The following is a 16,127-nucleotide window of genomic DNA, read 5'->3' on the forward strand; positions in this document are numbered from 1 at the left end:
TTAAAAACTTATTAGCAGTTGTATATAATTTATGTCATATTTACTATATGACCAAATGTATGTGGACACCCCTTCCTCCTAATTATTAAGTTCAGCTGTCATACTGTGCCCCTGTGCACAAAGTGAGGGCCATAAATACATGGTTAGATGTTTGTGTCCAACATCAATGCCTGACCTCACAAATGCTCCTCTAACTGGGGTTGGGTATTATTTGTGTTTTAGCAATTCTGATTCTGCCTATTAATTCCGACTCTTATTGATTCCGTATTGGTATTGGTTTAAAATGGTAAAAAAAGGTCAAATGTTTAGTTACCAAAAATATATGTATTCTTTTAAGTGTTAACTCAGCAATCACAAAGTAAATAGACAAAAAAAAAGTTTTATGTTGTTTATGCATTTTCTCCCAAATTTTAGTGTATCCAGTTACCCAATTGCATTATGCTTCCTCTCTAGTGATGATTTCCACCCTGGTTGAGGAGAGCTGTGACTAACACACGCCCCCTTCCGACACATGTGCAGTAGCCGACTGCATCTTTTCACCTGCACGAGGCAAGTTCATATGCGTATCAGCTTTGTGTACGAAGAGCCACACCCTGATCAATGCATTAGTCCTTGTCTCTGTGCAGGCGCCATCAATCAGCCAGAAGAGGTCTTAATTGCATCAGTTATGAGAAATCCCCGTCCGGCTCCCACCCTTCATGTAGGCGCCCAGCCTGCCGGATGGCAGAGCTGAGATTCAAACTGACGAGTTTGAAATGTCAGCTCTGGTGTGCTAGCGTGTTTTACACAACTCAACAGTTCTACCACCTTTTCTAAACCTTGCCGACCTAAATGACAGAGATTTAACAATGACAGAGATTTACATGGTTTCCACATGTATTACACTTGTCGTTTTGTTTTATGAAGCAAAGACACACTTTTGACTATTTAATGCGGTCAATATTGGATGCTGTCTTAAAGTTAGCCCTGCAAGCCAGCTAGGGGGCGTCGTTGTGCTGATGTGTAGAATAGAACAGATGTCAGTTATACATATACAGGTGTACAGTACATCGAAATTCTTTCTTCGCATATTCCAGCTTGTTTGGAAGCTGGGGTCAGAGCGCAGGGTCAGTCATTGTACGACGCCCCTGGAGCAATGAGGGTTAAGGAACTTGCTCAAGGGCCCAACAGTGGCTGCATGGTAGAACTGGGATTCGAACTCTCAACCTTTCAGTTGATAGTCCAAAGCTCTACTTACTAGGCTACCATTGTCCCTAAATGTCCACTGTGTGACGTAGTAATGTAGATAACTCCAGAAGGCAGATATGTATGTAAGTCCTTGTAGATAGGTAATCTTTGTTTACAAAAATAAAGGGTTATCATGTAGGAACCGATAAGCAGAACCAAAATTTTGTTTATAATATAACCAGTACCTGCCGTTTTGTGTTTGGTTCTAAATCGGAACCAAGTTTCGGTTTCCAAGCCTACTTTTAACTAAACAGGGACAAAACCACAGACACTCCAGAACCTTGTGGAAAGCCTGCAAACAAGAGCAAAGGCTGTTATAGCTGAAAATTAATGTGGACTTAATGTTAATCGGCATGACTGCAGAAGAGGGTGGTGTCCGCATATTGTAAAATGTATAATGTCCATATAGAAACCAGAACCGTACATAGCCGCTCGAACACAGCGGCCACCCACTCTTTGCTGCTTAAGCAATAGCTGCCCTTTTGAGATAATGCAGGTTCAGCAAGTACTGTAACGGAGACACATACACAAACGTCAAGCGTGGCTAAGTGTGACTAACATCTGCTCATCCTCAACCGTAATCCATTAATGTTTAGAGAGCAAAGACCAGAGCGACACAGAGAAGAGGAAGGAGACAAGCCGGGAGCAGACGCAGCCTGCATATAAACACAAACACGCGCTGAGAAGCGACATGAGCCATCTGCATCGATGTATCCGTTCAGTCAGGTAAAAGAATAAAACACACAAGACTGACCGCACATTTGTCTAAAATAAAAAATATAAGCTAGATTAATGCGTAGAACAAGTATGAATCATAGCCCGAGAAAAAAAAGGAGGGAATTAAGTGACGACATGAGAGAATACACAGATCAACATCAACACAAGCGTTCTTTCCCCTCAAACGTAGATGTTATATAGATCTGCACTATGCAGCTGTACAGCATGTCCAGAAATATGTCCAGAAATCTAAACAGATACCAGCAATACATCAGTGAGGATCAAGTTCACCATCAAAAACATACACCTGCACCCACCACACACACACACACACACACACTCACACACACACACCCTGCAGCTCATGGCTCCTACCTTGAAGCAGGCTCTGGAGGTTGAGCTGAGCCTCTTGGTGCAGCTCCTGCACGCACTCCGGCCTACTCCAAGAGCCAAACACATTCACATGCTGTTGCCATGACGATTGGAAGTGGGCCGTTCGCTTGCTCTCCGAGTCCAAGTTGGTGGTGGCTAATAGAGAGAAAGAGGAAGAGAGGAAGACAGAGATAGTGAGAGAGAGGGAGAGAGAGAGAGAGATAGCAGAGGAGGGAGTGATCAGAAAATAGGCGGAAGAGAAAGTGGAGAGAGAAAGAGACATATATAAAAATGTGACACTTGCATCGACGGTGTTAAGACGTAAGAGCTTAAGGGTTGATTGATGCTCTGTGTGTGTTGGCAGAGAGGCAAGAAGATTCGCAGATGCACAGCCAGCCGCATTACAGTAAGCACAATAACAATTCATTCATCAAACTTGGGATGTGTTTATCTGCAGAGCAGAAATAAACAAGTCAAGGTTCTGAGAGTGCAGCTCATTAAATCTGATGTTTCGACATGTTAAGGGTTTAATCACGGTTTAATTCCCTTAACTAAATACATACAGTACTCTTTAGAACACAGTTGCTTGTTTGTTAAGTAAACACACTTCGTATGCACGATTAGAATTGTGTAGGAGCATTTACTTTAGACCATCTGGTGCTATTTAACAATGGAATGTCTTATTTGTCATATATACACCGATCAGCCATAACATTAAGACCACCTCCTTGTTTCTACACTCACAGTCCATTTTATCAGCTCCACTTACCACATAGAAGCACTTTTAGGTTCTACAATTACTGACTGTAGTCCATTTGTTTCTCTACATACTTTTTTAACCTGTTTTTACTCTGTTCTTCAATGGTCAGGACCCCGACAGAACCACCACAGAGCAGGTATTATTTAGGTGGTGGAACATTCTCAGCACTGCAGTGACACTGACATGGTGGTGGTGTGTTGGTGTGAGTGAATCAGACACAGCAGCGCTGCTGGAGTTTTTAAACACCTCACTGTCACTGCTGGACTGAGAATAGTCCACCAACCAAAAATATCCAGCCAACAGCACCCCGTGTGCAGGGTCCTGTGACCACTGATGAAGGTCTAGAAGATGACCAACTCAAACAGCAGCAATAGATGAGCGATCGTCTCTGACTTTACGTCTACAAGGTGGACCAACTAGGTAGGAGTGTCTAATAGAGTGGACAGTGAGTGGACACAGTATTTAAAAACTCCAGGCCGCTCAGGTGGCGCAGCGGTAAAAAAGACACGCTGCAACCAGGGCTGGATTCTGAGTACGTAGTATCGAATCCAGCCCTGCTTCACCGGTGCGAAGCTGAGTGGCTGTATGAGCAACGATTGGCCAGTTGCTCAGTTGGGGGGTGGGACAAAGAACCGGATGTGGGTCTCTCTCTGTCAGAATGCGATTACGACCTCCGCCGGCTGATTAGAGGCGCCTGCACAGGAGATGAGGAAGAGTGCCCTTAGGGTGTGTCTCTCCGCATGCAACGCTAGGTGGCACCAAACTCATAAATGTGTGGGTGGCAAAAATGCATCCGGCTGCTGCTCATGTTTCGGAGGGGATATGGGTTAGCTTCGATCTCCTCGGTCAGGGCAGGGTTCGGCATAGACAGAGAGGAAGCACGATGCAAATTGAACAATTGGATGCGCTAAAGGGGGAGAAAAAGGAAAAAAAAAAAAAAAAAACTCCAGCAGTGCTGCTGTGTCTGATCCACTCATACCAGCACAACACACACTAACACACCACCACCATGTCATTGTTACTGTAGTAAATAATACATGTTCTGTGGTGGCACTGTGGGGGTCCTGACCATTGAAGAACAGGGTGAAAGCAGGTTAAAACAGTCAGTAGTTGTAGAACTACAAAGTGCTTCTATATGGTAAGTGGAGCTGATAAAATGGACAGTGAGTGTAGAAACAAGGAGGTGGTCATAATGTTATGCCTTATTGGTGTATATCTTGATCTCAGGATTGTGTGCAGCTGCTTAGCTATGGAAACACAATTTGTACTTGTAATGCAACTGTACTTAGAGGTCCTGTTTTGTGAGTTTTATTAACATTAAAAACAATATTAGCTCTATTTTGAATTACACCAGAATTAGTCCAAAACTACACTTGATGGTGGTGTATAGTTGCACATACATTACTGTGACATGCTGGGGTTTGCTGGTAGGTCAGAGCTCAGTTGTACATCAGCTCTGAACCCACATCTGCCCGTTTAACCAAAAACATGTGATTAAAATTCAGCGTTTTAATTGCATAACCTTCACACCCTAAAGCAAGACTGTCTATTCACAGTGCAGTGATAAAAAGATGAGAGAGAGGAACAAATTCTCACGAGGTTAACTGTGTATATTTAATTATGTTTTTAGCACTTCATCTCGGAGAAGAACTTATGCTGTTAGTGTCTTTATGTAACCATGCCTGATGTAGAGGTAGATTTAGACAGAGGATGAGACAGAATGCTAACCTGGGGGCATGAGTACAGACAGTGGAGGTACAGACAGAGGAGGTGCTGGTGGTGGGGGGTTAAGGGAGACTAATGAGGGTAACAACCAAGGTCAGATGCAGAGTGTAGCTAATCTAACTAATGTGGTACAATAATCTAAATATGTTCATGCATGAGCACCAAATCAGGAAAAAATTAAAGACATCCCCACTGAACGTTGGTACAATATGTTTAGGTTTCAGTATGTTTTATCAATGTGTTGCTTCCTGCTTGTCTTATTTTATTTATTGTATTATTTTATTTTATTGTATTTTGGAGCAGCACGGTGGCTTGGTGGGTAAAACTGTCGCCTCGCAGCAAGAAGGTCCTGGGTGCAATTCCCAGGTTGAGCGGTCTGCGTCCTTTCTGTGTGGAGTTTGCATGCTCTCCCCATGTCTGTGTGGGTTTCCTCCAGGAGATCTGGTTTCCTCCCACAGTCCAAAAACATGCAAGTGAGGTGAATTGGAGATACTAAATTGTCCGTGACTGTGTTTGAAATAAACTTGAACTGATGAATCTTGTGTAACCAGTAACTACCTGTCCTGTCATTAATGGAACCAAAGTGTGTAAATCCTAATAAAATAAATAAGTTATTTAATTTTGATGGGTTTGGACATACACCCTTGTGCTCTCACTGAAGAACTCTCTGATTACACCTTCCACCATCAGACAAGTACTCCTACACTACTACACAACTGCTGTTTTACCACCACTGGAATCCTGTAGCTACCAACATCAGATTTAAAACAACAATTTCAAATGGAATCAAGAAGGACCCAACCCTATCTACCAATAAGCACTGGCTAAACACTGCTCTGTACCTCATACCTCTTGGGGCACAAGCATAGCTCAATTTTACCTACTTTTTGAAAAGCATCAAATCTCGTCCCTGTACTGGCACCCAGGTGTTAGAATATACCCCCACTGGCTGTCTGAAATTCTGAATATACACTTCACTTAACACTTTAACTAGCAGCAACATTTTTTTCTATATTATTGATGTATTTTCTCCCATTTTCACCCAATTTAGTGTAGTTAATTTGTCTTCTGCTGCTGGGGGATCCCCGATTACAGTCCAGGTGGGTATATTGATGCTCACGCCTCCTCTGACCCACATGCAGCCCTTAGCGGAACCCTTTTTCACCTATGCACTCTGCACAGGTGCCTCTCTATCTGCCATTCAGGGTCCTTACACAGCGTTTGAAGACCCCACCCACATAGTCCAGTCATCCCGCCCTAGCAGAACCATGTTATGCAACGCCGAGTTTCGAACAGAGGAGTTCAGAATCTCGGTGCTGGTGTGCTAGCGGAACATCCCGCTGCACCACCTGGGCGCCAACAACAGCAATTTTAAACTGATACAATAAGCATTGGCTAAACACTGTTTTGTACATTATACCTTTTGAGTGAGAAGTATAGCTCAATTTTACCTACTTCTAAATCTTGTTTCTGTACTGGCACCCAGGTGTTAGAATATATCTACACTGGCTGTCTGACATTCAAAAAAAGACTGAATATACACTTCACTTAACACTTAAACTAGCAATAACCTTACCTAAATTCAAAACATACCATATTTTGACTCGTACTCTTTTAGTACCTATACTAACTCCTGTCCTACAGTATTTAAACCTAAATGCAGCCTACGTATATCATTTGTATCTTAAACCCTCTGTAATAAAATGTCCACCCAGAACTACAAAGCACACCTCAGGAAGCAGTGGCGGCTGCTGGTCTGTCAAAGAGGGGAAGCTCATTGTCGGCTTACATCATAAAATTTGTCAATTTATTTATACATAAATTCTGCCCTCTGTTCCATTTCAAGAAAATGGCCTGAACTCGAACAAGGAAATGTTGAAATTATGTTAAACTGAAACAAATACTATGAGTGTGTTTTATTTACACAATGAACAATGGAAATGGTCAAGTAATTTCACCAAGCAAATACCAAGAAATGGGTTGCAGTTTGTCTTTCGACTTCACTCGCAAAATCCGCGATGGGACTGAAGCTCCCAGTGATTAAGTGACAGTGTAGATCTCAAAATAGCTGTCAATCAAAACGGGATTCAGCCTTTCGACTGATCCTCCAATCATTTTGCAGAAGCTCAGCGTCCAGACCCGCCCACAGCTCCATTCACCCCCAGAGATGCTCAGCGTCCGGGGGCGGGACAAAATCGTGGCATTTATCCAATGACCGGCGGGTTTCGAAGCAATGAAAAAAACGGTTCCATGCAGTCCCGTTGAAGTGAAAAGACGCTCAGCTTCTGTGGGCAAATGCATTGATGCTGCGGGAATGTATGAGAAGTTAACAAAATCGAGTCGATTTGTGATAAGTAGCTGATTCTGAACGAACTCGTCTACAAGATGAACGTGTTCTAACGCATTTGTAGTCAATGAAATGTTAACACAACTGTACACATTTGACCATTTCATTTTTGACATTTTGACAAGCTGAGCTTCCCTTGCAGTCTTAGAGAAATCGCCACTGTCAGGAAGACTGCATAATGCTGTAAATGTAAATATAAAGTATAAAACTTGTATCTTAAACCTTTGTATCTTAAACGCTACATGTCATTGTGCTGTTATATTTACAGACCAGCTTTAATGCAGAGTTGCTACCATGCTGCTGTGGATGTGTCTAAAACTACATATAAATGAATGCAAAACATTACACACCAAAATGTAGTGCTATTATTTCTTTTCAGTACATAGTTTGTGGTTTTGGCATGTAAAAAATCTCTACAGCTGCCAGCTTTGTTGGCAATATTTACTTTTAATTTGCATAGATTTTCCTTCCTCATCTTTCACTTTACACTGTTTTCTCTTCTCAGATAATCTATGCAGAAATTCAGCCCCAGAATGTAAAAATAAAAATAATAATAATAAAAGACAGGATAAGGAATATCTAGTTTTTATGTAAAATGATGTAGAATAATTGTGAGAAGGCGGTATTAACAAAATATTCTGCTACTCTAAAATTCATCATTTATTTTCTTTCTTTCTCTGTGGTTCCTTTTCTGTCTGTCCTTCCTTCCTTTTGTCCTTCCTTCCTTTCCTTTCTCCTCTTTTCCAACTGTAATATCATATGTAAACATAAAGAAGGTGCCCCAGCCAGCAGAAGCAAAGATCAAGCCTTTATTGTGCTATCTAAACTCTCACATGTACATTGACATACATGTTACGGTTAATTAGTAAAATTAATTCACTCTCATTAGCAGCTGATTAGCAGGCATTGAAGTGAAAGTTTCAGGAGATTAAAGAAGACCCAGAGGTGGCACCAAACCTCCACTCTGAGAAACTCTAATCACTGTGAAGGAGAAAGTTGTAAGGGGGGTTAAATAAGATCCACCCCATTACAGTACTCCCTAGGATACAATTTACCATTTACAAAATGCCATCAAAATACATAGCTCATGCTATGACCCACTGGCCCACTCAACTTAGATTATGCATAAACACAAATTCTTTCCTCTCCTCATTTACAAAAACCTTTGACCAAAGTGCAAACCGGTATACATTTAACATTCCAGCAAGCATAGCTGTCCTTGATTTCAGATTGAGACAGCAGGAGAAAAAGATGTAAGTCTCAGTGAAAAAGAGTGTATTTATTTGGCTGTGAATGGCAGGTGCTTCAGTTACAGGGACTGCTCAACTAGCAAAGTAGTGTTTTAAAGGAAAAAGGTTGCATGTGTGGCATATGTCTAAATACTGGATCTCACCAACCTGTGTTTAAGAACACATTACAAGTATAAGATAGATGGATGGATGGACGGACGGACGGACAGACAGACAAATAGATAGATAGATAGATAGATAGATAGATAGATAGATAGATAGATAGATAGATAGATAGATAGATAGATAGACAGACAGACAGACAGACAGACAGACAGACAGAACAGACACTATGGCCCTGTCTGAGGGAGGGTTATGTAGATTTGGATTCCTTTTCTTGCTGCTCTCACGCTAACTCAACTGTCTGGTTTAAGCACAAGCACAAACAGTAGAGGAATACAGAGAACACAGCATGATCCTCTAAGTTAGAGCAGTCTGTCTGCCACTAGATGTTATGATTAATGTCTGAAACAACATGTGATGTTTACTGGCCAACATGGAGTTCATGTGTATGGTGAAAGTGAAAGAGAAAATTAATTGTTCTGTACTTGTATATCTAAACTGTGTGAATGTTTTGGATCTTCAAAAGTTCTGGAATGAAACAAGTGAAGATCTCACATATCATGAACAAAAATATGCTTAAGATAGCAAATCACCAGCTGTCAATTGCTCTCATGGAGGGAATTCTGCTTGTTAGTGTTATCACACATGCATGATGAGCCATCAAAGCGTATTTGTGTGCCGTGATCACAAGTACAGAGCTGCCAACAGCAATTACTACCCCCGCCCCCAATTATTTGACAAGAATCCCAATTCAGACCCAATCCTCCCTCTCTCTTACCAATGATGTGTGAGATTGAAGTCTTTCCACTCAGTGGAGCAGAGGCAGCACCTGATGAGATTGTTATTGGTGCAGATAGAAACTAGTAACACTGATTAAAGCTGATAAGAGGCTTTTACACTGAGGTGGCCTGGAAGATCTGTATTTCACATCTGTACGTGTGCAGAATGTGGACAGAAAAGTTCTTAAGATTTGTTTACTTTTAATTAAGATTTAGGGCCTCACAGCAAGAAGGTCCTGGGTTTGATTCCCAGGTGGAGCAGTCCCCAACAGCCAGTGATGGCATAGTTACCTTGAAAAAGTAATCTGATTACTGATTACTCCTTTAAAAAGTAACTTAGTTACTTTATGGATTACTTGATTTTAAAAGTAACTAAGTTAGATTACAAGTTACTTAATTAGTTATATAATGTGGTCCGCTAATGTATCCCATAATGCAACTGGAACTGCGTAGGCGATTGAAGCGGAATAAGAAACAAGAAAGATAGCGGAAAACGGAGATAAATAAAATAAATTTTTTTAAAGACAAATAAATAACAAAAACACGATAAATATCCTAAATTTTGGCGAGTGGGGTTTGTAATGAGTCTGTAACTATGGTGATATTACGTCATCACGTCCTCGCGTCATCACTTGACGTTGGTAAGACTTTACCAGCCGAGTAGTGCATTCTTCTAAGTGTATACTACTAAGTATGCGATTCCGGACGCAGCTCGTGACTTAGTTGTCGCATAGGACAGACGTCACTCCCCGAGACGCAAGAAGAAAGCAAAAATATATCTTTTTACTAAGGAAAGTGACAAAAATAGTAACGCACAGTAACTTGGATAAGTAACTTTAATCTGATTACTGGATTGGAAATAGTAACGCGTTAGATTACTCGTTACTAAAAAATGTGGTCAGATTAGACCATCAGTGCCAACACTGTTTTGTCCTTTCGACTGGTTTGATATATCTCTGAAACAGCAATGGGTGCTCACAGACAGTCTTGGTAAAATACCTTGTGCCAGAAGTGAAAAACCGTGAACCGTGTTGGGTTGTTTGAGTGCAGTGAAGGCTATTGCGCCTGGTACGAACCAACAGAAGGGTTACTTAAATTGTGCCTATCCCAGCTTCTCAATGGGCGCAAGGCACATAGTAACACCCTGGACAAGGCGCCAGTCCAGTCCACACCGACACTCATACACACACCCATTCACCTATAGGGCAATTCAGTGTCTGCATGGGTTTCCTCTGGGAGCTCCGGTTTCCTCCCACAGTCCAAAAACATGCAGTCAGGTTAATTGTAACTAACACGCAATTGCAAATTAACATGCAATTAACCTGACTGCATGTTTTTGGACTGTGGGAGGAAACCGGAGCTCCTAGAGGAAACCCATGCAGACACAGGGAGAACATGCAAACTCCACACAGAAAGGACCCGGACCGCCCCACCTGGGGATTGAACCCAGGACGTTCTTGCTGTGAGGTGACAGTGCTACCCCCTTAGTCACTGTGCCGCCTAAAGCCAATACAACTACAGGAAACCAAAACTGACAAAAGCTGCGTCCGGCTCTACAGAGTACGTTCTACAGTAGATTGGAGGAAGTACGCACCGCTTGGCCAGTAAAGAAGTACATACTTTCAGTACAGAAGTATGCAGTATGCACACAACACCCTTACGTACCACATCCGCCATCTTACCAACGTCAAGTGATGACGTGGGGACGTGATGACGTAATATCACCATAGTTACAGACTCGTTACAAACCCCACTCGCCAAAATTTTGGATATTTATCGTCTTTTTGTTATTTATTCGTCTTTAAAATTTTCATTTTGTTTATCTTACTTACACTTGTAAACAGAGGACTCTCTGTTTTCCGCTATCTTTCTTGTTTCTTATTCCGCTTCGAACGCCTACGCAGTTCCAGTTGCATTATGGGATACATTAGCGGACCACAAGTGTGCATCGCTTGCATACTCGAACATGGCTGCCCAGAAGTAGGTCATCCGGGTACTTCTCGCGTACCTTTTTATGTATACTGTGTATTCGGACATACTAACCGCTCTCGCGTACTCATTTCGCGTACTATTAAGTATGGAAGTATGCGATTCCGGACGCAGCTAAAGAGTATGTAAAAATCCCAATAGAGAGTGACCAGAGGTGATTATTAAACCCAGTTCCCAGAACCCTAGTGCTGTTTGGCAACCACACTACCTGCTGTGTCACTGTGTCACCTCTTGAAGTCAATCAGACAAAACCTTTTTGGTGTCTGACCTACCTAACACTCAACAGGTTTAAACGGAACATTGGCAGAGCAAGTAGCATGGACGCAGTTGGTGTCCTGTACACCTGGTTTGATCTACTTCTCCAGTCACTGTTTTTAAGCATGTTTCTTGTCTGCATAGGTTTCTAGTTTGTTACTCATCTCTAGTCACCGTCTGTATTGAGTCTCTTGGCTGTTCTAAACTACCCCAAGGTGTCAACGTGTGATTAAATAGGTAAGTAAGTGATGCACTACAATGGATTGACACCCTGCCCAAGTACAACTAGGCAGCTGGTAGAGTGGATGCCACACAGCAACATAAGGCCCAGGTACCTGGTTTGATCTTCTCCGTAGGTCATTGTCTCCACATGTTTTCACAGTGTCCACATGGGTTTCCTCAGAGTACTTTAGTTTCCTCCTACCTCCCAAAAGTAACTGACAGTGTTTGGTGACCTGTGATAAACTGGTGCCTGTTTAGGGAATTTTCCTGCATTGAGCCCAGTTATTTTGAGAGATGCCCAGCCCACTATAAAGTGTACACACAGAATAAAGTGTATGGTGAAGATTAATGACTAAATTTGGTACTACACAGGTATATCCCCTATTTTATTGTATGGTCAAATGATTTTTTGGCCCTTTTGTGCCAGTTTGTAACAGTGCAGGCTTGTATGAATGGTTATATAATGGGGCGGTTATATAAAGTACCTTCAAGAATGAAATGAGAAATTGAAATATAGATTGCCCATTTTAGGAATGTAAACCTTCCTTTTAACCATAATTGTAAAATTAAACTTAAAATGAAATGTGTGTCAGTATACCAGCTCAGCTTAAGGCTTCTACTACACTAACTGTGCTAGAGAAACTAAGCTTGGCATGGTTTCTAACTGGTTTATCTCCCCTATTTAATCACACTCAGCTTGTATTGCAAGACCCAGAGTAATATTTGGCACTGACATGCGATATTGAGTGTTTGTGTATTGGTAGTGTGTGTATATACTCTGCAGTGTTTCAAATCCCAGTGGTGCTGACTAAAGAGTCTCCTGCTTCCTCACTGCCTGCTCTGTAACACATCTGCCCCTCCTACTTCATTTTCCTGCATGGCTATTCATGTGTGTGTGATGTTGAGTGACAGGGAGATGCAGATATGGAAAGTGTGTCTGTGTGTCAGTATGTCCATTACACACACACACACACACACACACACACAGTAAAAGAAGCATCTAAGAGACATTGGGAGGAAACTGAAGCAATGGCCTTTGAGAGGTAAATCACTATAGCTATCAGTCTGCTGTCCACCCATTCTGCCCTTTTTGCAGGTTTAACCATTTAACGTGGTTGTGTCATGGTTTCATGTTTAATTAAATGTGTATGATCTGATGTTTATTCAGTCTGCTTTAAAAAAAAAAATGGATATGGTCACATTTATGAATAGTATAAAATGCACAATACCCAGCTAATTTATTATAGAAACACCTACAGGAATACCTAAAGACCTGGTCATTCATTCAGCGCCACACAGCAACATGAGTCTTGACCTGGTTCAATTTTCATCATACTTCTGTTTAAAAAATATGTAATGAAGCACGATGTGAAGCCCGCATCTGCGAGATTAAAAAAGAACCCAAGTGCAAAAATGCTTGACCATGGTAGAACAATTGTGTAGCTAAGAAGAGAATAAATGTGAATAAAAAAGAATAGCCAAAATAATGAAAACAAAGTAACAAATGAAAGACACAGAAACATCCACAACTCGTAATGGAGAAAGTGGACAGAACAGGGATAGCGCAGAACTCAGAACTGGCTGTCACAATATGACAGGTTTGTGTCCAGCCTAAATGGCAACACAGAAGGACACGACTCTTAATGTAGCTCTACTTCAGCAGCTGCCATGTTACAGAATTGACAATATAATAATGTAAGTCACTACATGTGACCAACCTAAACACGTTTACAAGCAGATAGATTGCCAAGGTAAAATATATGCCTTAAGAAATGAAACTTACTGCACAGCATAATTTGTTTATACTAACAATCTTACTGATAGTGCACTAATTTAACATACTATTAAGTGTAATGTGGGGTTTGAAATGCAGCCAAAAATTTCAAGCACCACTGTTATTCACCTTGAGTAATGTGGTGGAAAAACCCTTAATGAAATACCTCAAAGACTGGATTGTGAGTAGAAAAGACTCTATGAATGCAGAGACTCTATGAATGCGATAACAGAAAAAAAATAAACACCCTTATATACTCTTGTCTGTGACGTTGTAGGACAGCAAAAGATTCCACCGTTAATAGAGATTTGTTCCAAATCAGCTAGAACTGGGTTTTGGATGTCATACAATGCAATTGATGCACTTCTTATCACGTACACCAGGTACACATCCAGTAACATTCTACTGTAGCAGTATATCTACATTTTCTAAATAATAATTGATTATGTATTAATACTTTTAGTGTAATTTTAAAAAAAATTCTCACAGTAAGACAATCGGCCATGTGCTATTAATATGATGTTCAATATGATGTTCAATGAATACATCAAGATTTTGACACTGAAATTCCAGTCCTTTTTGAGTTAGTATTTTAATAAAGTTTAGCAAGCCTACCTGCTAATATGGCCTGAAAAGATGGTATGAGATGAAACATTTAACTGGCATGTTTGTGCACACAGCATGGTGTGCCTGGGAATGATTCTGGAAAAATAACAATAAATACTTCATTACAGTGGTACCTTGTAACTCAACGTCCTCTAAACTCAACATCTTTGAAACTCAACGCCCTTCGTCGAGAAATTTGTACCCTTAAACTCAATGTTTCCCTTAAACTCAATGTGTTTAGTTTCTTTAAAAAAAAAATCTTTATTTAATTTCAAATTAACAATAACCAGCCGCTTTGTTCAGCGCTCGGCTTGTGCATATGAGACGAATCTGCATTTGTGTGGATTAACAGTCAAATCCACTCTGCAAGCATCCACATACATCTTTGTTTAGCTGGTTTTTCCCATGTTTTACTTTTAAATTGGTGTTACAGCTCAAGGTTCTGAGAAATTCTAAAACACTTATTGTTAAAAAGCAGCTCAAAAGCTAATGTGCCGCTTCTCATGTGAATGCGCCTTTACTGAATGGAATACGATATTCCAAGATCAAGCATCTCCATGATTAAGAAGCAGGAATTGAGGAAACAATTAACAAATAAAGGTAAAGTGCAGTTTTTATTGTATTTTTTATTGATTTTTAACTGTTTTCAATTGTATTTCAGTGTTCTTATAATGTATTTGTGTTATTTTTAGTGTACAAGTGTCAAAAACTACCCCATTATTTTACATTAGCCTACAATATATGCAGTTCCATGGGACCATGGAACACTCATGTAGGCTCATGTACATGTGCACTGATGAGATGTGGGATCAAAAAGTAAACACGCCTTTAGAAAATCAATTTTTTGCAAAAACCTGCTTAACTAAAAAAGACAGGGTACTAAACAAGAGCACACCTTGCACAGGGGCCAAGTCCAATGTGATGTATCACTCACATTTATGAGCAGTTAAAAATAGCAAATCACCTTCCAGCGTTTTTTTGGTGGTGGGAAAAAACCCACATGAAAACAGAGTAAAACAGAGTAAAAATTAAAAAAAAAAACTCTACACAAAAAGTAATGAATGACTCAAACATATACAGACGCTAGAGCTAGTAGAGGACAACACTCAGTGGTTAGGATACTGGCCTAGTAATCTGAAGCTTGCTGTTTTAAACCCCACCACCACCAAATTGCCACTGTTGGGCCCCTAAGTAGGGTCCTTAACTTTCACTTGCATTGTATTTAATCACAGTTGTATGTCGCTTTGGATAAAAGCGCCTGCTACATGCCAAAAATGTAAATGAGAAGCTATTTCTAAGATTATTACCCCTTGGCATACACTTGGTTCTGTAGAATTCAGTTATGTTTTACTTACATAATAAAGTATTAGGAACTTTACAGGACACACAAGTTCCTTTTGAATTATTTTCCTTAAATGTATTATTGCTTTCGTATGTATTGCGAGAAAAAAAACAAGTAGACCTCTGTATAAAATCATCAATTATGTGGCTCAAAACACTAACAACATTTCCACTGACATGCTAAAATGAATCAGTCTTTTTTAATCCTAGCATACGAGTAAGTAAATAAGCCCCTTGTTCCCTGCAGCGCTAGGTGTTAAAGGAGCCTTTAAAGAGCTTCTCCCTGCATTACACCAGTGTTTACAGATGAGTCAGGACCAACGGGAGATGTCTCGATGTTGAAACCCAGTGCTGCTGCTGTGAGATTATTACACACAGAAGAAATGAAGAAGCACATCTGTAACAAGTTCACTCCACTAGGGACGCTTCCCTTAATATGAGATGACAAGAGAAAAGCAGTGCACTCCCAAATACCTGTCATGTAATGTCTGTAAGAGACTGTGTGAGTCTCACAGATCTGAACAGAGGACGCCAGTTTTCCAGTAAGGCCCTATTTAGATATGGTCAGTTTTACATATGTAATGTGTAAACATATGTAAACAAAAAATGAGCAGAAATGCAACAATTAGTATCCTCAGTTCCCACACCATTAACAAGTAAT

The 16,127-nt window shown here is 40.6% G+C and overlaps 1 protein-coding gene across 3 annotated transcripts in view; it reads right to left on the reverse strand.

Annotated features, from left to right (window-relative positions):
- Positions 1–16,127, reverse strand: part of nhsl2 (NHS-like 2) — a 116,424-nt gene that overhangs the window by 20,216 nt on the left and 80,081 nt on the right. For all 3 annotated transcript variants that reach the window (XM_062994258.1, XM_062994261.1, XM_062994260.1), the window contains exon 2: positions 2,320–2,472. In XM_062994258.1, the coding sequence (XP_062850328.1) occupies positions 2,320–2,472 (153 nt within the window). The remainder of the gene's footprint in view (positions 1–2,319; positions 2,473–16,127) is intronic.

This window comes from Trichomycterus rosablanca, chromosome 4 (genome assembly GCF_030014385.1).
Source record: "Trichomycterus rosablanca isolate fTriRos1 chromosome 4, fTriRos1.hap1, whole genome shotgun sequence".
NCBI lineage: Eukaryota > Metazoa > Chordata > Actinopteri > Siluriformes > Trichomycteridae > Trichomycterus > Trichomycterus rosablanca.